General features: G+C 41.5%; 1 protein-coding gene across 1 annotated transcript in view; it reads right to left on the bottom strand.

Moving 5' to 3' along the window:
• MADD (MAP-kinase activating death domain) overlaps positions 1 to 18345 on the bottom strand; it is a 61680-nt gene extending 43335 nt beyond the window's left edge. Inside the window, exons 1-13 of the mRNA XM_009696972.1 lie at positions 18148 to 18345; positions 15172 to 15786; positions 12206 to 12509; positions 11733 to 11864; positions 10363 to 10476; positions 9555 to 9635; positions 6768 to 6946; positions 5919 to 6154; positions 5388 to 5544; positions 4287 to 4390; positions 3079 to 3272; positions 2142 to 2422; positions 1067 to 1206 (exon numbers count right to left, since the gene is read on the bottom strand). Coding sequence (XP_009695274.1) covers positions 1067 to 1206; positions 2142 to 2422; positions 3079 to 3272; positions 4287 to 4390; positions 5388 to 5544; positions 5919 to 6154; positions 6768 to 6946; positions 9555 to 9635; positions 10363 to 10476; positions 11733 to 11864; positions 12206 to 12509; positions 15172 to 15786; positions 18148 to 18209 — 2599 coding nt within the window. The 5' untranslated portion in view covers positions 18210 to 18345. The remainder of the gene's footprint in view (positions 1 to 1066; positions 1207 to 2141; positions 2423 to 3078; positions 3273 to 4286; positions 4391 to 5387; positions 5545 to 5918; positions 6155 to 6767; positions 6947 to 9554; positions 9636 to 10362; positions 10477 to 11732; positions 11865 to 12205; positions 12510 to 15171; positions 15787 to 18147) is intronic.
• Positions 18346 to 23503: the final 5158 nt, after the last annotated feature.

The following is a 23503-nucleotide window of genomic DNA, read 5'->3' as shown; positions in this document are numbered from 1 at the left end:
AATTTGTAGCTTTCATGTTGCAATCATCGCTGTTGTATCTTTGAGTCTTAAATGTAACAGCAATATCCATCTGTCTTCCTGCTCTTAAAGAGGTAACCTCACATCAGCTGTCTTCTAGTTTGATTCTAGTTTGATCCTTTTTTTTTTTTTTTTCAGGAGGAAACGAATGGTAGGGGCCACATGAGAAAACAAGGTGATGGAAGATGTCCAAAATATGTAATTCTGAAGTGAGGACTGTGCGTTGTGCCTTATGAAATACTGTAAATCTGCCATATAAGTGTGCTTTCAAATTGAAGCTTTCCATTTATTAGGAGAAAACAAAAGTTCTTCCTAGAACAAATAGATCTTAAGAACACAATAATGCATCATCATCTGGTTAAGCCTGCAGACAGCCTGAAAGCATCTCATGTAGATCAATGAGCTGATGAACACTGCAAGATGTTCATTTAAAATGTCAGCGTACTACTTTAATTTGCTTTGGTTCTTTTTTTGCAGCCTTATTGTAGTAAAAATCATTCTACCAGAAACATCCAATATACTTTCCCCACTGCTGCAAAGTTCTTGCGTTGCTCCCCACTACGGTGTAAGATTCAACTGGCCGTATCTTCTTTCATTCATTAGAAAAAAATCTAGATTAGTTTTCCACACCTGTGGATTTATTATTAAAATATAATTGAAAGTAGGTGAGCACAGTCAAGAAATTGAATTTAGCACCTAAACAACATGGTAGCATGGAAGTCATACTACTGGTAAGATTTTTGTATCAACTTCATGAAATTGCACCATTTTTTGTTTAAATGAAACTGAAAGAATTTCTCATCTGTGCCTTAAAGTGCCATATAACTCAAGGGCTTAAATACATAATCAAAGTCCTTCTTACTGAAAAACACAAACGCAGTAGTTAGCAGCAACAGTGTTCATTAAATAGGTCCTGCAGCTCCCAACATGACTTCTGGAGAGCTGGTAACAATTTGACAACCATGCCTTGCCATGCCTCTATTCCATCTCTCTGTAAAAACTCTAATATAATAAATAAAACCAGCTTAATGAATGCATTAGTACATACTTGCAAAAGACATGATGCCTCCGAAACCTTCACTGCTGTTGTTGGAGACTGTAGAGTTTGGGGAGCTGGCCCTGGAATCTGAATCTGCATCAGAATCATTGGCCAGTTTTAAACTGTTTGGACGGAGTAACTTCTGAGACCTTTAAAGAAATGAAGTACAACTGTTATTAGCTTTCCCCCTTCCCATCCCAAATCAACATGTTGGATAATTGTGGGAGATCGATGCTGGTCTCATTCCTCATCAGTTTTTACCATTGAGAGAATTGAAGTGTCTTTGCAATCAGGCTTTCATTACCTTTCAGGGCATGCTGAAAGCTTGTCTGCAAAAGGGCACTGGTGGATTTGGGGGTGAAAGAGTTCTGCTTGAGAGTAATAACAAGAAAACCCAGTGTCAATCACTACAGTATCTTTCCCCTCAAAAGACAAAGCTTCACAAAAAAAGTTGGGGTTGTTCAGCCTGGAGAAGAGAAGGCTCTGGGGAGATCTTACAGCAGCCTTCGAGTACACAAGGGTCTGTAGTGAAGGACAAGGGGCAATGGCTTCAAACTGGAAGAGGGAAGATTTAGATGAGATACAAGGAAGAAATTCTTCCTGGTGAGGGTGCTGAGGCAGTGGCACAGGTTGCCCAGAGAATCTGTGGATACCCCATCCCTGGAAGCATTCAAGGTCAGGTTGGATGGCGACCTGTTCTGGTGTAAGGTGTCCCTGCCCGTGGCAGGGGGTTGGAACTGGATGGGCTTTAAGGTTCCTTCCAACCCAAACCATTCTAGGATTCTATGAAAAAAATCACTCAAAGGTTTCCAGAAAATCGTAGGTAAAATACTAGAATGTTTCTTGGCAGAACTGATAATTCTGTTAGCTCCTACTGCTTACATAAAAGCAAGGAATGGAGGAAACTGAGCAAGTGCCTCTACTCAAACTAGAAGGGTTTACAGAATTTCAATATTAAAATGGAAGTGAGCAACAATACATTTCAGGTGCAAAAGACATTTGAATGAATGAACAATGAACTACACGAAGCAGATGGAAACTCCAGCAGTACTGCACAGAAGGGCAGGAGACAAGAAGGACTTGCCTGTTTCCGTTGAGATTCTGGCTAAATCTTGGGGTGTAGCTCTCTTCCTGTTCATCATCTTCATCCTCCGTAGGAAAACCATACTGTGGTTCGAAGTACGGATTGTCATATTCTCGCTTCCTCACCACTCCTTCTGAGGAGCTCATGCTGCCAGCCGCACTGTCGCTCTCACGACGATCCAAGCTTATCTTGGGAAAGCTTGGTTGCAGTGGCAAGGAAGGGAGATGGTTTGAAAATCCAGCAACCAACTTCTCTTCCATTTCTGCTGAATCTGCTGACTCCTGTGGACCAGTCAAATCATTGGTCTGTTCGCTAATTTGCGTTACATACAACTGAAGAGCAGGACAAGAACAATTATTTCAAACTGGGAAGTCTGCAAGGTCCTTGCTCTTTGTTACTGGGTCCCCACCCCGTCCCCACTATCTGTGGCTCTAATCTAGATTTTATATACGCTGCAGTATTTGCACATTGTTCTAGGGACTTACTCCCCTGTAAAACAGATCCTACTGGTAAGTCTTAGCTCAGGATAATGGTTCTCCATTACCTTGTTTTGTGGTTATGCAAGCAACTACCGTTCTTCCTAAATGACCACAGATTCATGAGTTTCCCCACCCCACTCCCTGTCCCTCTAACACATCAGCTCTTTCCAGACTCTGTAAAAGCAATTCCACAGTCACAGCCGGGACCACTGCTCTCTGTTAATGCTGCGTTTTTCAGTGCATGGGAGCTTTTATGTACAGGAATGCTCTGTCCCAGCATAAGAGGGTACCAATAAACTCCACCTTGCTCAGAAAGTCCCCAAAGAGAACGCAATTTAATCTGTGCATGGTTTCACAATCCTATTAGCTTTCGCCCTTCTCAGAAAGACCCACGTGCATTCTCCCATTCTTATATCCTAATATGCTGATCTTGGGGCTGAACTCATCTCAGTACACACATGATTCACTCCATGGATGACAGTGCTGGGGCTGCTACTGGCTGTAGTACTGGAACTTGAACGAGGTTGGTTGTTCTCTTGGGAGTTTTCACTGTCCATGGCCTGTTCATCCAGATCTCCTGAATATTCTTGAAAATCATCAAATTCCACTTCACTAGCATCACCAAGGGCTGCATGAGTCAGGGGGTCAACATCTGCAAACACATCATTTCGCATTAAAGAACATCTGCCTTCCTCAGCCTTTTGCCCATCTAACTGAAGATCCCTAGCAGGTGAGGACTGCTCAGTAGAATAAACTTGCATAAAAATTTAGGTTATAAAGGGTTTTTGGAGGTCATCTATTCCAACTGTCTGCTCAAAACAGGAGTAACTTCAAAGTTAAAGTAGGCTGCTCAGGGCCTTGTCCCACCGAGTTTTTAAAGTCTCCGAGGCTTGACATTCTACTGTGATCCTGGGAACCTGTTTAACTACACTAACCACAAAGATCTTTTCCTTATGTCCAAGCAGAGTTTCCTTTGTTGCAACTTATGATTATTACCTCTTGTCCTTGGGACATAGGAAATGTGTTGGCACTCCTAGATTTAGTTTCTTGAAGAAAGTGAGAGTTTCCCACTCTCTCAAGAGAAGCGATTGCTGCAGCCTCCATATAAGCCACAGAGAATGCATTTTCCTGTCCCTCCCAGGACAGAGGGACTCATTAAAGCCAGGACTGAGAACCAATATGGGGAGGCAAGAGAAAGCTCGTACTCTGCTGCCCATATTGCACAGTATCTACTGGCAGCAGCAGACTGTTTCCAGATCTAGTAAGCTAGACTTGCTCAGCAGCACCTATTTCTGTTCTTCCTCCTCCCAGTGCCCTTTGGTGGGCATTGTTTATAAGCCGGAGAAATGTCTGTTTTCAGCCTACCCCTGGCTATTGAAGGTCCAGATCTAGTAAGCTAGACTTGCTCAGCAGCACCTATTTCTGTTCTTCCTCCTCCCAGTGCCCTTTGGTGGGCATTGTTTATAAGCCGGAGAAATGTTTTCAGCCTACCCCTGGGTATTGAAGGAGGAGTATAGAAGACACTTCTACCTCAGAGCAAGGCTACAATGGAACAATACTTTGCTCTGATCCAGGGACTTAGGGAAGGCATTTTTCCCACAGCGCAGATGAATAGGGAAGAGGAACCTATGTGGACCTTGTGAAAGTAAAGCTCGAAGTTACTCACTTGGGGTATCGCCATTAATGTCACATTTCATCATCTCACTGACAAAGTCACCGAGGGAGGAGTAGGAGGAACTTGAGTCGTCATAGTCAACGCTGTCACTGCCACTGCCACAACAGGTGAGAAACAGAGCTGAGTGGTAGCATAACAGCAACAGCAGGGCCTGATATTTCAAAGATGTGAATCAGCACTAAGTTTCCACAGGCCTCTTAAAAAAAAAAATCTCATGCTATTACAGGCTCTACAATTTCTGGCAAGAGTCAGAAGCCAGCTTCATGAAAGGTCAGAGCAAATTAAATAACTTTGAGGTACATGAAGAGACAATATGGGAAGACATCTAAAGGCTCTCAGTAAAGTTAATGAGGTCAAGCAGAAGTGAGCAGGGAGTAGTGTATTAATTCTCAATGTGTGTGCGCGTGTAGGATGATTTCAATGGAAGTCACAAGTAAAAGCATTCCCTTTCCATACTAATGATAAATCCCACTCTGTCAGGACCACTGGTGCTGCGTGGAATGTAAAAGATGTGCAAGTCCAAGCCTGAAAGATCTCACAGGCTAGCAGATAATGAAGGATAATAAAACTAGATGCAAAGCTCTGGGAAATACAGCCAAAACTACTATAACAAAAAAGTTTACTCTCATTTTACCAAGCACACAAGGAGGTCTCAGGCAGTGGGTAGTACTAACAAGCTTCACATAACTATGTGCACTGAGCGGAGACGTGGGAGGGTGGTAGGATGGGTGGGAGTACTCGTAGTACTGCATTAAAAATAACCAGAGAAAGAACAGCATGGAAGAAAAAAGCATTAGGGTGGGAGGAAATACCAGATGTCAAGTGGCATACTGGTAGCAAAAGAAAACAGGAAAATACAAATGGAGATTCACATTAAACGAGGGCCTGAGAAGACACTAGCAAAGGGTTAAGAGGCTGCTGTGATGACAGAGCAGTGGGACAACTGACTTCAGTGTCAGAATTCTGCCTAGACAGAGGAAACTAAATAACAACCTGGCAAGTTACAGGAAAAGGGTGCAAACGAGAAGTAGGAGGAGAGGCCCAGTAATCTGAAGTAACTATCCTGTGACCAGGGTCATGCTCTCCACTAACCTGTCATCAGTGGGATCAGAATCTGTTTCTTTCTCTGCTGGGACATTCAGTGCTTCAGCCAGCTGCGAATTACTGTCATAGACACGATAGTGGATGGGCTGCAGCTGGTGAGCATACCACTTCGGTTTGTCACCAATCAGTGCTGGGTCAAACATGTCTGTACAAAAAAACAAGGAGAGAGTTAACCAAACTCATTTATTGGTGTCAAAGGCTTCATTCACAGTGAGGCTACCCCCTACTAAGTCTTGCATAAAGGAAGGGACAGCCTCTACTCTAAGAAGCCTACAAGACTTTTCCGTAACCAAACAAGACAAGAGGTAAAATTAATTGGAGCAGTGAGTGGCTAATAGCAGGGCTAACTTGGTAGAAACACATGAGGACACATATAAAAACAGAAAAATGTTCCTTGAACCAGATTTCCCTCCCCAGCAGGAGTAAGATTGTGTAAAATTAAGTCCTTCCCTAGAATTTCTTTGCTTTTCAAGTTCCTGCATTACAACCAAGTGCAAGAAAGGCAAGACCAAAACTTACTGTTATGAATTCTTTGGAAAGCATAGTTAGTAGGGTTGAGTGACCATTCTCCAAAGTATTCTACTGCCTGTGTCCTGGAAAGCTTATCTGCAAAAGGTGTTTGCTTCGGCCTAGAGGCAAGAAAAGAATTTGCCTGGAAGGCCACCACTGGCCGTGGGAAGAGACGAAGAGTGCGAGTATGCATCTGGAAACCTTGCAAAACATTTGGTGAGTTGAAGAATCTCACCATAGCAACCCTAAAAAGAAACAGAGGACAATACATCAAATAAAAACACAGAACACAACAGAAAAGAAGACATAGAGCCTTTGAAAGGTATGCAGTAGGCAATGTTTCAAACCTTTGAAGAATGGTAATGCAGTATGAAAAACTAAGTCTTCTTACAAAACATTTGTCTTTAAAAAAAGGAGGGAGGGAACTAAAAAACCCAAAACCCCAAAAATCACTTTAATTCACTACCTCAACACCAAGACCCACTCAATGAGGGACATCGTTCTCCTATTCACTAGCTGAGGTGACAACTAAGTCTCCAGCTTTTTTTGTAGTTCAAGGCTTGTGATTTAAGCTGAGGATACAATACCTGGACTTGTCAGTCTTGATAAAGCGGATGATCTATAGGAAAATGGAAGAACAAAAAAACACCCTCTCAAGATACACAGCTAAGTTCACACAGTTAATAGATCTGAGATAAACACTGTAACTTCTGGTCTTTTTTTCTCATGATGTAATGTAGAACTTGCAGTAGGAACCTTGAAGATGCTGCTTCCACCACAGGATCCACAGAAGTTTCTATGCTGCCTTCACGTGCAAACTTTATGAAGATTCAATGCTACCTTCCCGTTCAGCCTCACCTGGTAGCCACATCCACAGAGTCCACATCATTTCCATAGATCAGAGGGTTGAATTCTGTAGAGGGAGTAGACTGCAAATCATTCTGTGGTCTTCCCAGCAGCAGTGGCACCTCCTGCCCCTCATGGAACTTCTCTAGATTAAGAATGGGCTGAGTATTCAGACTCATGCTGGCCAGTGCCTAACGAAGGACAACATTATGCACGCATTCAGCAAGAAAAGTTATTCAAGGTACGAGAGAGAGAGAGATCAGAGCTACTCTGCCCTCTAGGCAATTGCAACAATTGTGCATGCTCCATTAATTTGTCTTAAACCATCTCCTATGCTGAGTCAACAAATATCTCCAGGCCCTCCTTTATGTGGATTGTCAAAACGATCTCCTCAACGCTGAAACCGTCCTGAAGCCAGCCAAGGGGTAACACAGAAGTCCACTTTCCTACATCATTCATGACATGAAAACAGATAGTCCAAATTGGACTACTAGTAGTATGGCACTGTGTACAACTTATTGTAGAGTTATTCCCACATGTAATTTGAATACATCTTGGAACCCAGACCCCTTGAAACTTGCCTTGCAACTTGGCCATTCAACCAGAGAGTTTGATATCCCAGGACAATATGGAGACACCTTTACACAGGCATCTGCCTGTATCCCTGTAAACTTCCACTTCCCACCTGAATGAGGTCTTCATCTCTCCATAAAGCTACCGTCCTCTTCAACCCTCATAATATCTTCAAGGATATGCACTGGAGCAGCACAAGTGGTAAATCAGTCCTGGACACCCAGATCTATCCTAAATCTTCCTCATTTCTCCCATTTGCCCACTGAGTCTTCATCTTTTTATTTCAAAAATAAATAAATAAATAAATCCAAAACCAAAATCAAAACTCCAAAGGAAAAGGGTAAAATGGAAACTTGAGAGGAAAAGAATAAAATAAAGAACCTTGTTGTCAGGAGTGAGCAGCTGTTTCTGAGTGATTGCAGTCATGCTAACCAGACACTGGAGGCAAGATGGAAGATCATATGATAACAGCAGCAGCCCATCAGAGCCAAGACGAACACATGACCACAGAGAAACAGATGGAAGGAAAAAAAAAATAAATCTATTACTACCAAATATCACAAATGACAGGAAATAAAAGGGACCACAAAATAGGCACATCTTGGGAGGTCTAACTGCCCCACCCCCAAACATTCACATCCAGCCACTTTGGAAAGTGGAAAGGCTGATGTCCTTACTGATGCAGCTAAGAACTTTCTCCTGCAGTGTAAAAGTAGATATCCTGAAATTTATTCATTGACACTAAGACCCAAAAGCACACAAAAGCATTAACCTTCGTGATGTGGGCCACAATTTTTTCTTCTCTATACAGCAACCAGTAGCGCTCCTTCTCCTTTGCCAATGCTCAACTCTTAATGATAATGCCTATAGGAATACATAGTGACGTAACTTGAATTTGGGTGAACACTGAGAATTTTAAATATGTCTTCAAGGAAATTGCAGCTTGTTCTTCTGAAATCCAACTTTGCTCTAGCAAGAGAGTTTTGCTGAACAGTGCCTGAAATTGCAAGGGGGTGAGGCAGAAGTGGGGGGAAGGTGGATCTAACAAAACTCCAAGCAACACATTGCTTCCATCTGTGCTGACAGCAGGTACTGGGGTATCATAGAGGTTACACACTTTGCTCTCCTGGTCTACGAGGAGAGAGAAAGAGCAGACCTCATCACATTAGTAACACACTTTACCTTCAGATACTGCATGCAGCATGCATAAGGAAAATAGAAATAAAGAGATAAAATCTGCTTGACACGATCAGCCAGGATGACCCAAGCTGATTAATGGCTTAGCAGGACCTGAGAGGAGAGACTGAGACCTCACACACAGATCTGTGAATGGAAGGGAGGCAAAGATGATCATAGCTTGATGGACCAAGTCAGAGTTTAAAGCCCACGTGGCAAATGTAAAGGAGGAATCTGGAACTTTCTGCACCAACTGGAAATAAGTTAGCCCCATACAACAGTAAAAACCAGAAACCATCTGTTGTGTCCAGGAGCATTTCAAATTATCCCTCACCTGGCTAAGAAATTAACTGCAGTTATCAGCCTCAGTGACCGCTCATTTTTCCAAATTAACTCCTTCCATTAAGATAGAAAAGCAGCAACTGGATAACTACCACTTAACATCTGTATCAACTGATGCCGCTTTTCAAGCTCAAAATGCTGTTGTATTCTAACATGGGGGACGTTCTAACTGGCCAACTATATGAAAGAGGCATCTTAAACAGATTGACAGAAAATTGCTAGTCCTGTGCTTTCTCTACAAATGACAAAGGTGGAAGCAGCAGAGACAGCATAAGATGAAACAGGTAACAAAAATTACAATGAAGTCCACTGGAGAAACTACAGAGGGATCTCAAACAAGATGAAAGTCTCAGATTTAGCTTTGTCAGGAGAAGACAGTGTTAGAAAGTCATACAGCTCAGGGATCTCAAAAGAAGATACTCCTATAACTCTGTTTAATCAGCCACCCTATTGATTAGCCCACCTCCACATTCACAGAAGTAGACCTCTCCATGACTGACCAAAGGGCACTTTCTTGAACAAGAGTATTCTAGTAGTCTGATACGTTCTCACTTCCATCCGATGTGCTAGGATACACACCTGCTTTTAACACATTTTTGCTTTACATTTGTGGACTTCCATTCTTGTCCAGTATAGCAGAAGAGCTGTGCAAGACTACATCTGCTAAGTTCTACTGAATCTGAGTCCTTTCACCAAAGTGCTTATTACCTGTTTCAGATGCTTTTTCAGCTCTGAAGCTTCTGGTTCTGGCAGTGCCGGCAAAGATTCTGCATTTGTAGGAACAATCACCTGGAATTAAGCACAGCAACAGACTAAAAATTCCCCAGCTGTAGTCATTTCCAAAACAGACTCTCCTAATCTCCAACACTCCAGAAATGGAGGAATAAAAGCCATAAAGTAAAATAATTAATAAAAAAACCACAATACACCTTCCACATACAGCCACCTGCATCAATACTTTGATTTTCACTTCTTTATGGTTGTTATTATTTACAATATCACAAACAATGGAGGAGTGACATTATCATTTACCACAAAAAAAAAAAAAAAAAAAAAAAGAGAAGTTTGAATGAACCCACACTCATTCTTTGGAATTTCCATCAAGCAGAAGATGTTATACACATTTTCCTTGAATTAGCCTTGCTCACGCCCCAGTAGAAAGCGGGATTCATAGTCCCATTTGAACTATGACAACCAATGCTGCTGGAATGCTCTTATCAGATTGGGTTTACTAGGTAGGGCTATAACGGACAGGGTCACAATTACTCAGGAAGACAGCTTTATCATTTGTTTGAGGATTTACCTTCTAGTGATACAGCCAGATGGATTAACTGAAAAAGAATGCATTACCAGCAAAAGAAATGTGGATCCTAAGACACAACAAGGAACGAAATCCTAAAGTTTAAGACGGGAGTGGCAAAGGCAGACTGAGGCCAGGCATTCCTAAATTCTCAGTGGGTACACTGATGAAAGCTGCCTGGAAACAAAGCCACAAGTCCCTATGGGCACCACTTACCCTATTGGTATCCAGGTCAATCAGCCATACATCGTCAGGCATTTTAAAATCCAGTTTGTAAAGGAAGAAACTTGCTGGAACACCAATGATATAAGGTGTAGGGGCTAGAAGCAACTGAAAGAAAGGGAGACTTCAACAAGGACAAGATTTGCACTTGATATCACCACGTTCTTCCCAAATATTTATTTATTAACTGCAGTATGTTTATAGCAGAGGAGACAACACACAAGGCATTGATAAATAAGTAATTCCATACAATAGAAACATTAAGAAGAAAAAAAAAAAAATAATAAAACTCCTGCTTGGAGAGCTGTGATTCTCATGTAGAAGAAAATAAATTTCCACCTCCCTTGTCCATGCCCGTCCCCCTCCCCCAGGACGTAATTTATACGGCTGCATGGCTCTTTGGAAAAAACTTTGCTAATCTAACAGCTTGCCATTTCTATCATGGACCAAACAAAAAGATGTTCAGAGGAAAAGCCCAAATAGAGAGGCAGCAAGTCACAGATGAATACACTCTCAGCTCAAACTGAGTCTGTGCCACTGTAAATATGGCTTTACTCTTACCCTTGTAATAGTAATTTGCTTTCAAAACAATAACATCTCTAGGAATCAGAAGAAATAGACATATTTTTTTCAAATGTACATGGAAAACCTAAGGGGAAATTCAGGTTGTTTCCTATAAGGGAATAAGCAGAGGGAAAAGGTTTAAATCAATAAGGCATGTAGCAGCTTGAGACCAGTGGCTTGGCAGGCTAATTTATTCTTTTAATCTAGAACAGTTGGTCACCTCTAAGGAGCAGTACAAGAAAAAACCTGCAGCATCAGCTGCAGGACAGCACTGAAGTAGTAAGATGGCCTGAATTCTATCTTTCCAAGCAAAATAATGAGCTCCTGCAGAGAGCCAACTATTGGCAAAACCCAGGCTCCCAGCTGAAGTAACTCAACACTTCATATTTCTGAGGAGAATAAATTGCAGGCAATAGCTTCTAAACTCTGAATCAAGAGCCCTCAAGCGTCCTTAAACGTTACTCTGGACCTTCCCCAACAAACCTTAATACTCAGCTGGGGGAAGGGAGAGGGGTAAATACTCATCATAATATTGTGGATCTATGGCCTTTCAGTCCATTGTTTGTGAACTACTGCTTTGAATCATACTATGCACTAAGCATGCTTTGACAGGATCCTAAATAAGTGGTGTTACCTATGATTTAAATCGTTAGTGGTGCTCAAAGAATGTTCTTTGCAAGGTAGACTTTGCTACAATCCCTGAGAAAACAGCGCGGAAGGAAACAAGGACTACTCCCATATAAGTTTCAGACATTACAGAAATATCCTTTGCAAAAGACCAGTAAAGGAAAAATCTGTACCTGTTCCGCAGAGGCCATGCAGGTGGGAAGCAGAGGGATCACTGGGAACATGTACTCTAATGGGTAGATCATAGCCACAAAGGCCATCACAGACATCGAGAGCGCATTATAATCTCGGGACTGCAATACAACCTGGAACCAAAGAAACTCACATTAGCACTGCAGCAACCATTCACTCCTAATACTCCCCCGAAGGGGTACAACAAAGATCACAGCCCGCAGGCCTCTGATTTGATGGCTGGGAATTGGGTGACCCTCCATTAATCTGTCTGAAAACAAGCTTCAGGTGCTTTTTGAGTGAGAGCAAAAAAACTTTTCAAAACAGGAACCTCAAGGCACTATTCCTTCCCCGGCACAGACAAATCGCTTCCAGGCAGTGCAAAAGACAGCTGTTCTACACATCCCGCCTACCCTGGTTTCGAAGAGGGCAAAGCTATCAGACACCTATCAAAGATCAACTCTTCCCTTCTTACCTTGTGCTCCAGAAGGATGCAGGTCAGCACCTGCAAGCAGGCATCCACTCCCAACAATTCCAAAGGCAGATGTAATGGAAAATCCACCAAGGTGAAGCGGGATGGATCAGGAAGAGCAAAGGTCAAAGCTGGCTGCAACTCATGTGGCAAGACTTCCACATCCACCCGCTTCTGACCAGCGACAGGCATCGGTGAACGGAGCAGCCGGTATATCCAGGCCTCAATCTCCCGCAAGTCGTGTAGCAACGCACTAGACTTTTCTTCCACCAGCAGGGAGCCTGTGAAAATCCGCCACATGGTATCCCTGTACAGGGAGAACAACAAGGTTAATACTCCCAGAGCTTCACTTGACAGCCAATCCGCAAGGCTCCTCCAGGGAAAAGGCAGATCCACTGAGAATTAAAAGATGCAGCTAACGAACATTTGGTCACACAGAGGAATGGAAGGTAGGGATTTACGCTTACTGAAACAACCACTGTGGGAAAGCATAAATCTTTCTGTGACAGGAATCAACACAAGTATGTCACTTCCACCTGAGGGTTCATTCATTCATTTCAAGGGTTCAATTAGGTCCAGATCTCTGAAGATCTCTCATCGCCCTGGTGCCTGAAATTTGGCATACACATAGGATACCCTCCTATCTCCCCCAGGATGACTGATTGTAGGATTCTGCTTCCAGCAGTCCTAAAAATCTTTGCAACAATAGGAACTAAACCTGAGAAAATAAAAATATGCCACACCAGGATCTCCCAGATGTTTTGGTATGATAAAAATACTCTTTTTTTCATCCTGTCCTAAATTGTATTGTATCATTCTTAAGAGCTGAATAACCCATGGCAGAAGTGGATACATTTCACCTGAGAATATAACTTTCTGAAAGCTCTCTAGAAAGCATTTAGGTACCTTAGCAAAATAGGTAGCAATTTTGCCATGCCCTAAGCTAGCAATCTGCAAACTTGTAGCTCACAGACAGGCTGGCCAAAACGCATGTACCATATTGCTCTGGGCCTTCAGAGCTTCAGAACTTGAAACTGAGTCTGACAAGTGAAGCAAAGTGGCTTGTCCGCTTCGGCCCTTAACGTTGTAGCACAGTGAAGGCTGCAAACCTGCTGTAGCCATTCTGCAAAATACTTCAGCCTGATAAATATCTTCAGTTACTGTAACAGATCCCTCAAAATGGTACGGGTTCAAATTAGTGGTTCTACCTTGCAGTTCACAACTTTAAAAAAAAAAATTAAAGAAAAAAGATCATGAGACTGCAGGCTTCAGAAAGGAAGAAAAATTAAGAGAAATTTGGGCAGGTCAAAAGAAGGGCAATTTGAGATTATGCTAAGTACACCTCTTAAGAACTGTGATGTTTCTCATCCTCCACTCTTCCTTCAGCGGCTTGGGATGCACGGGACATTACGTTTTTAACAGGCACACTCAACCAAGGATTCAGTTTCACATTTGTTCTGCCATCACTTCAAAACTATTCTACTTTTCCAGGTCACAGCTTGCAAACCACATGGTAATTCAAACCTGCTGCTTTACTCTTCCCAGATACGTATGCTCAGCATCACTTCTCTTGCCCTCCTCATCTGTCACTCAGTTCTTCTCTTTATGTCCAACAAGAGCAAATTTTTCAAATACCACATGCCATTCAAACACAGGAATATTTTAGCACCCCTTTCAAAAAATCAGATGAGCTCAGAGAGTTGAGGAAAATCATGAAATTTAGCTTTTTTCTGCCTCAGTAATTATCAGACTAAACCAAGTGACAAATTAAGCTCCCTTAATACATACTTCCATTGGAAGGAAAAAAAAAAAAAAGTTTTGTTCTGACAGAATCATTTTTTCCCCAACAGTCAGTGGATTCAGGTGATAAATCTGCTAATGCAGGAGTCAGTCATAAATCCAGGACACTCTCCTAGAACTATTCCAGGGCATTAACCCAAGAAGTAGGCTACTGCTCTGTGAACGGGAAAGATTTCCCCTTTATGCAAAATGTAAAGAGCTTATAAAGATGAAAGTGACAGAAGTCCTGTCATTTTTTGCTTTTGACAAGTTTAATTTGGAGTGCACCAAGCTACTTAACTCACAATATGAGCTATCTCACAGACCCATCCCTTATTATTGAGATAATCCCCTCCTTCTCCAGAGATTCATTTTATATTTTCTCTTTTCAGCTAGCATACTGGAAAGGAAAACATCATCCTGGAATGTAAGTGTCAGGCACAATAGCACAGATATACATCCACGACTGATATGCATAAAGACATTGTTCCTTCTGTACCCTACAGTGCAACAGTTTTTGTTACATACCCAACATTATAATAGCAGACATGCAAGATTACTACATTACATTAAAAATACAACAAGTTCCTGTTAATTTGCTGTTACCAACCCCCATTCCCATATGCTTCCTAGACACCTCCTTTGTTTTCTACCTCTCCTCCCTCTCCCCTTCAAATACTGTACTTTGATCTCTTTCAGTTTCTCTAGTCTTTTCTCTCCCATGCTGAGGTTCAGATTGCTTCACAAGCTCGTTAAGCACACTTTCATCATTTCCCTCTTGCCCCAAGTGGAAATTCTCTCTGTTATTTCTTGGCTGTTTGTCATTTGCCAGAGAATCGGTCCTGACGTACACAGCCACAGAGCTTATATGCCAAAGCAACAGTAACAGCATCAGCGCTCAGCTTCAGGAAAGATCATGCTCAGTCAGTTGTTACAGGATAGTGCCTCCTTAGGCGTATCAACAATTACAATCATACCAGGTTACAGAATCAGACAGAGAAGTTTTAAAGAAATTATCACAAAAATTTGCTTTTCCTACTGTGATGCTGGGTTAAAACAGCAAAAAGGTTAACCGTTGGCGTTTGGCTGCTTGTGCAACCACACCCGTAGCCACAATTTGCCATGCAGACAATTGCAGCCCTAGACACAAACAGTGGGAGGAAAGAGTTCTTTCTTCTCCCGCAACATACCTCTGTACCCCACGAGGAATCCCCAACTTCTTGCCCAACAATCTCTCACTACAGCAGTCCACAAGTCTCTTGAGGGTGTACAGACACTCACGAAAGGTGGAAAAGAAGGGATAATGACTAAGGATGCACAGAGAAGTCAGAGTGCTGTTCCGAGAGCGATGGCTGCCTTTAGCCAGACGCTTACTGCGCGGTGATCGATTCACATCTGGGGTAGACTCCGTACTTGGGGCCTGCAGTGAAGAACCACTCTCTGAACTCTCTGTGCCCACTTCCTCTTGGGGTGCAGATGCATCCCCAGATTTGGGGATTTTCTGTCCCTCCCGAGCTCGATGCCCCCCTGTGCCTTCTCCTTTCTCCTTGGGTACTCGCTTCTGGAAGGATCGGTAGAAGTTGACACAGATTCCATAGCGAATGACGCCTGTATCCTTGTCTGTGAGTGTGAAGACAAAGGAAGTGTCATCACGGAAGCTCATGCGCTTTTGCCGCACGCTCAGGCATCCTTCTGGCTGGCAGAAGAACACAACATCAGGCGGTAGAGGAAAGTCCGCATGGTCTTCTAGAGGGTAACGTCGCAGCAGTTCAGGAGTCTGAGCAACACTATCACTACTTGGCTGCCTACAAAAAAAAAAGCAAACAAAACACATACATAGTTGACTAATGCCAATAAAAATCTTTGGTATCTCCCTACTAACATGTCAGGAGCCTGTGGGCCCAGTTTTGTCTTTGTTTCTTCTCTCCCCTGCTATCAAGGGAAAGTGCAGCTTCTCAGGTCACTAGCCACAATGCTCAATCACTAGCACAAGGCCATAATTGCAGAAATGTTAAATAAAAAAAGTCTACACCATCATTAACTAAGGCCCAACAAGGAGCCTGTTCAAATCTGCTCGAGAAAAGGACTTTCAAGAGTATGTTGTTCCCAGGAGAGCATCGTATTACCATGTTTCCCTGACTTTGATTTCCAAAATTAATTTATCTGCACAGATCTCTGGGCAAAACTTGGGTAGGAAATACACTGACCCTCTCCAAATATACAGTCAGATGAAAACCCCCTGATTTTCCCCTGGTCAACCTCTGTCCCCAGAACAACCTCTCTTTGGTTTGACCCCTTTGCTATAAAGTCTGATCTCTCACCATTTTCTGAAGTAATTAGCATTTAGTATCATGTTTACTAAATGGGATGTAGGAGACCTGGCTCCACCATCACTTTCCTACGGGATCTCATATAAGACATTTTCTCACCTTGATACTTTAGATTTGCCCATTCCAAAATACAAATGGCATTTGCTTTTCTCTTATCTGAGAGGTGAGAAAACCCAGACAAGTAGCAATAGAATGTCTGTAATTTACAAAAGAAAATCACCAGTGTACATAGCTCTGCTGACTAATTCTCCTCAACTAATACTTTATTAAAGAAAAAGCGCTTTTGTAATAAAGCATAAGTTGTTAACAAAAATTATGCTGCTTGTACAGTTAAGTACTGAAATACTGTACAAAAAGAAAAAAGAAACCCTAAAAAGCTCTTATGTATTAGTGGACGCAACTAATGCATCATCTGCTGAAGCAGAAATGTCAAATAATGCTGGCACTGTTTAGAGAGACTATTTGGCAGTAAATGGTTAAAAAAAGTCTTCAACAAAATACCAGTGAATATATCACCAGTTCGTGCCTTTGCAGCAATACTAGCTACAGAGTCTGCTCAGACATTTAGAAAATTTGCATCTAATAAGAGGGAATACTTCCAAAAGGTATTGCTATTTGCACACGGTGGATAACAAGATGTAATGGTAAAGGCCACACAGAGCTCCTAAGGTCTTTGCAGTAGAGGCTACTTCAGCCAGCTCCATCTCTTATCACAGGCAACTGCTGAAGTGCCTAATGAGCCACCAGAGCTCTGAGCATTAACAGTCTACCTACTGCTGCCCAGCAAAAAGCCAGAGAACTGCAGGAGTCCAGAAGTGATGCTAGCAGATTTCTAAGCGAGAACATCAGACACTTGAAGCGTCACTGGAGGAGGCAATTAACATTTCTTCCTCCTCCTTTTCCTACTCAATGACACACATATGGAAAACTTGGTTATTTTCCTACAGACAATAAGAAGTAATGAAACCATTACTCTGACCATAAAACACAATAATAAAAATAATTATTACTTAGGATTGTGTCATTTCCTCCACTTAGCCTATTTAAATATTGCACTCAAAGTATTCTGAAAAGAACGTGGGAGGTAAGGCAACAGGCTGATGCACATAAACGACTGATATTTAGAAATGAAAGTAAAATAGACTTTGGAATACACCCATTAAATAGACTGGCAGAAAGTTACCGCAAAAACTTTGAATGAAGAAAAATAACATTGACTGAGCACCTGTGTATTTGACAAAGAACACACATATGAACCCCACATTTCATATATGCTTTAAGTAAATAAGCATAACATTTTGTCTATTGATAGTTAATAAGACTTTAAAAAAGGAAAGCATTCATGTAATTCCTATGAGGATAAATCAGTATTAGAGGGAGAAACAGTCAAGTAAGGCAAGTTCCAGATTTTTTTTTTAAAACTGAGTTTACAGACTACACTTCAAAAGCTAGAAAAGTAACCCCAAACTAATATTTAACTTGCACATGGCTTGCAGTATTTTCAGTTTGTGAATCCCTCTGTCCTGATGCCAGTAGAAGCAAAGAAGTTCAGACACATAGGCTACCAGAGAGTCATATATAAACTGGTTTTTCTTAGTCACCCTTTGCACACCCTTGAAAAAGAGTCTAAAGACTGCAAGTTAAAAAACTTTGGCTGCGCTAGTGTCTCTCAAAAAGTGCCCTGGCCCAAGTAAATGTTCCCATCACGGTAGCATTCTGCAGGCATTGCAGACAGCGCTTCCTCAGCACCAAGCAAGGGTTCATCAATGGATGCTAGGCCATTTAACCCCCCTCTACTGCCCAAGCAAAAGTGATGATGACACTCCTTTACATTACCTGGCTCCAATGATCACAAGATAGTCGAGTAACCGAGGGCAGATTTTCTTTTTCTGCACCATTGTCCTTGACGCCCCTCCCTATGTCATCTCAGTGAATTTCTGTTCATCGATCCAGTCGTCAGTTATCCAGCCAGCTGTGATCGACTGCCTTGGGGAACAGAATCTGTTTGGAACTGTCTTCTGGCAAGTTCAATCTATGATCAAGAAAAGCAAGAGCATCAAAGGCACAATCAGGAATACCAAATACATATAAGCAACTTCAGGACCTTAATTACATTCCCAAAAAGCTTCAGCGTTCTGTGCAGTCATCGCCATCCACAGATCCCTCTCCTCATGAGTATAAAACCACAACCACCCGCCCACAAAAGCAGAGCCAGCTGAAGAAAAACACACACAAAAAAGTACAAGAGGATCTCCAGAAAGACCACAGCCAAACAAGTAAGCATATCACTGGCAAAGAGCTATGCATGAAAAGGTACAAGGCAAAAGTATTGTTTAGGCAAATCCCTGGGATTCCTACAGTGCTTGGGAAAGAAGCTTTAATTGGCAATTCTGTACAGTTAAACACAACTGAAGAAAAAACACAACCTGAACTTTAGCTGTCTGATGAACAGAATAACTAAAGAAGGGGTAATATCAAGAGACGTCCAATTTGATATAACGCACCTCACCCTCCCAAACCTGGATGTGGCCTAGAGCAAGAATGATCTCCATAATTCCCAACGACTGCGATCTCTAACACTTCTTCTGTGAAAATATGGAACTGCAGTTCGATGGAATTGCAGTTTGCAGTAGCAAAAGTGCTTCTTGTAAAGCATACTGTACTTTTCACTTACTTTATTCAATTCTATTTATCTTGTGTATCTTCACCATTTACTCTTAATGCCCATGCCTCCTACACTACTTTCTCTGCCCATTTTATAACAGAAAAATCCTCTTGGTACAATTGATATTTTACTGCAGCATTGCTATTTGTCAATAACTATGCTTAACAGACATCTAGAATTCAGTAAGCACTGTAAAACTGCTCCTTCCAATTCTACCACTCATACTTCATTGAATTCCTGAAGGAGAGGGGAAGGGGGAAAGAAAAAAAAAATAATCTTAAAAAGTAATCAAGTTCCATATTACAATTTTCCCTACCTACATTTGAAAACAATCTGAAAACAGAAATTTTCTGAAACAGAAAGTTTTGGAAACTAAAATCAGAGATGCTCAAACTTTACTACAAGTTTACCAAGCATCGCAATGAAAGCATTAAGAAAGTTATTTTTATATTAAAAAAATTGAACTGATTGCCTATATTAAAAAAAATTGAACTGATTGCCTTTTAGGGCATATTCAGAGTAAGGTTTCTATTTCAGTTCATGTTTACACCCTAAGGCTACCACAAAATTCAGAGAGTTATTATTACTGTACTAAAATCTTTCAGTTCTGCAGCATAAAGTTTAGATTTTATTTGTATAGAAGTATAACATACTCACTAACAATCTGTAAATCTCAGCAAAATTAGGTAACTTTCTTGATGTTTTTCTTATTACTTCACAACCAAAATTTAGTTAAAGGCACTGTAACTGTCAGCATCTTGCAGTTGTGTTCAAAGTCTCACAACATATTTGGTTTTTTCCCAGCCCTTCACATTCCAGGTACAGAGCTGGGGATTTTTATTCATTAGCCTTCCAAATACCAGTAAGAACACAAACACACAAAAAAAGTATGTGTACGATTTATCAAAAAAGGAAAATCATACTAGTTGGTAAGTATTAATTATGGAATAATAAACTGAAAGAAACTTTAACCCTCACACACCCAGAACGCTGAATTTTTTAAGACTTCATGGCATGGTTTTAGTAGATCCCCAGTTACAGTCGCTGTATGTTCCTCAGTGACAGCACTATGAATTACCTTCTCTGAGCAGCAAGACTTGTATAAATTATCTTCTCAGAACAACAAAGAAAATACAGACATGGGAAGCAAAGCTCTGGTTTCTTCATTTTAATGATACTATTGCAAACATTGCAGAATCTGTCCTGCAACAGCTCTTGATCCAACATATTCTGCAAATATCTTGGCATAGATTAACTTGAGAGGAGCAAGATGAAGCTGGGATGATCAAGTGGATCTTTTTGCCTTCAGTTTGAGGAACTGCTTTCTTATCTGTTTTCTTTCAAAAGAGCTTTACCTAGAACTCTTTAAGGAACTCACTGTTCAGTTACAGATATGGGCACAGGAATAAGTTACCATGAGGTAACTTAGAAGTATGCCTTCGAGGAACTTCCGCTACTCAGTCGTAACCAAACATATGTTCTTCCTCTATAAGAGAGACTATCCTACCCGTCAGTGAAGGTGGAGAAAGTAAACTGCATTTACAATGAAGTAAAAACATATGCAATGACTACAAAGTAACTGAGAGGCTACAAGATCACAACCTTAGCTTACCTTTCAGTAACTTGTCCATTCCCTGAGGTTTTTCTCCTACTCTGTAGCCTGGAGAACATCTCTTATGACTGCAATTCATCTTTCCCACAGTACTGCAAAGGAGCTAGCAAGGTATGCAATACGAAGACCTCCATCAAACCCATAAAGTTTTCAAAATAATATCCAAGCAGACCAGTACAAGAACACATGCAGGGCTTCCAACGTCCCTGGAATGGTTGAACCTGTATCCTAGTGATGCCATACATCAACATTTCTGTCCGTTTTTTTTTAAAACAAAAAGATCTGAGCACTTTCTGAGATTTCTGATTTCTACAGCAACACAGAGAGACCAGACTGATGCAGATATTCTGCAGGAGCTTCTAGAGTCTTCTTTATTTGGTTACTTATTCTTAACAAGGCCATAGTTACAGTGCAACGTAAGAGGACAAAGGCTTTCTTTTGGAAGATGAAGTTTTGTCGGATTGGCGCAAGAAGTAGAAGAATTAGAAGCACGTTCAGCTTTTTTGCCTTTCCCTATTCAATCTCTTGCTTCTTCAGAGATCTAGTAATGGCTGATGACAGCAATTAAAGAGCATTAGATCAATATTTGCTGGAACTCAGCTTCCTACTCCTGGTTGGAATCAACCACCACAGCTGATGATCTGTATAAACCAACACCAACAGGCATTCCAGTCCTGCCCCTCTCTCCCTACCTGCCAAAAGCTTGCTGTCAGGCCGGTGTCATTCTCTCCTCTGGGCTGGCAGAAGTGCTCGTGCAGTTACATGGTGAACCAGATTGTGGAATTGATATGGACTAAAACCAACACCCTCCCTTCTCCTCCCTTGTCACTTCTGATTTTACTAGGTTATTTCTATGGCTTGGTTCACCAAGTGGCCACACAAATGCTTGTGTGGGCAGCTACAGGGATCTGGAAAATTTGATTGACCGTACTGTGATCACAGAACTACAGATGACAGCTTCTCTACAGGCAATAAAGAGGTAGTTTCTTTTTCAGAGATTTGCTATCATCCTTCCTCTAGCTCCTAGATTTTACAGACTAAGTACATTATAACAGAAAGAGATCAAACAACTGAGATATACTTGAATTTCTACTCTTTCGTATTGGCATTTGGACCTGAACTGAGAGATTATCTCGACCCTGAGAGGGTACAGCTTTTGACATTGATAGCCTCTTCTCTCTCTCAAGCTGCTTTAAGTCTAGGTTGCTTTTTCTGAAAAGGTCTTCTGCTGTGTGCTTTCCCTTTGCCAACATCTTGGAAAAGGCCCTTTGAAGGCTGAACCCTCAAGCAGCGCTTGAGAAGAAAACTTCCTATAACTTCAACTCAAGAAAACGAGAAAAATAAAGAAGCGAAGGCCACCACAGAAACATACCGCACAAACATATTGCGCATCAGAGACCACCGTAATTTAAATAAGCAGTCATACGGATGGTGAACAGGTTGGTGAGAACTAACACTACCCACGTACTGTAGCAGCTGTCGGCAATACTCACGAACTAGTAGAAATTGGCACAGGAGCCTAGGCGCAAAGACAAAGGCCAGAGCCAGCACCAGCCCACGGCCTCCCAGTAACTCAAGACAAAAAAGTGTTCAAAACTACACTTCTATTACTGGCACTACTCTACATTTCAAATTTCCCCAGACACCCATGTTTTAGGTTGTAGGACAACTTCTCAGAGGACAACCTGCATGATATTCTGCAATTTAAAGTCCTCCCAGAAATAGAAGTCTATATAAACACACACAAAATGAAAAACACCACACCACAGAACGGATATAGTAGTGTGAAAGAATTGCAGCAGATTTTTTATCAGTTTAGAGCCATCTGTGTCAGACCGATACCCAGCATTAGTTCCAAGAGACATGAATTGTGCAGCGCCCATGTCTCCTCTACCTGTCAGAGCCCTGTCTTCTTAAAAGTACCTTTTCTTTCTAGACACAAAACTAGAAGAACAAAGCCATTTAGTCAAAGAATAACTTGAACAAAACAAACTGTTAACCCAACTTAGCTCACTTACAGTCGTTTTCCTCACACAGAAGCTTCCAGCTTTGATAGGCCAGCCTGACACTCAAGTGTATGAGAGCCAGCAGGTATTTAAATCATTGCTTGAAAAAAATGATATGAAGACAGCAGATTATTTACCAACAGGCAAATGTTAAGCCCTGCTTTCCTTGTAACTCTTCCATAGTCTAGGATGGGACCAGAAAGGGCTCTCCGTATAAGGATCAGACTGCACAGTTCACCAGTGCATGGTTACCTTTAGAATATAAATCAGGGCCATACAATTCAATTTACTAACTGAGTGAGTGAAGAGCATATGGTAGGACATCAATTTCTAAGAGAAAAAAAAAAAAAAAAAAAGAGGAAGTCGTGAAGGAGACAGTAAGAATTACAAGACAGAAGCCACACGAATTCTGGTTCACTGGAATCTTGCCTTGCAAAAGACCAGATTTCCATCCATGTCCAAAAGGAACTAAAAAGGAACTAAATTTTCAGTTCTAAAATGTCCTTGGAACATCCTGAATTTCTATTTATTCTCAGCCAAGACAGCCTGTACTCAGTTCAGACCCACAGCCACTGTGCCTGACCGTAGTGCATTGTTTACTGTGAACCCAAGATCCACACCAACCAGACTGAACTGAAAGTTGAAACAAACACAAATAGGGCCAGGAGTTTCAATGCCAACTTTTTGGTTGATTTATGTTTCCTTTTCTCACATTACACACCTTGAGTACGCCAAGACAGCTATCTGCTAGGCTATGAGAAATAGGTGCAAGTACCTCAGGACCAGCCAACCTCACCTGCTTGGCCAGGAACCCCACTTAACTCACTGTAGAACTGGAATCAACACAGTTTGAAGCACAATATGACCTATTCATGGTAACTTTGACCTGTCTTTAGACATTTTAATAAT

The sequence above is a fragment of the Cariama cristata genome, unplaced genomic scaffold (assembly GCF_000690535.1).
Source record: "Cariama cristata isolate BGI_N322 unplaced genomic scaffold, ASM69053v1 scaffold17093, whole genome shotgun sequence".
Lineage (NCBI taxonomy): Eukaryota > Metazoa > Chordata > Aves > Cariamiformes > Cariamidae > Cariama > Cariama cristata.
Note: the sequence above shows the minus strand (reverse complement) of the source record. Positions and strands in the feature narration are given on the sequence as shown.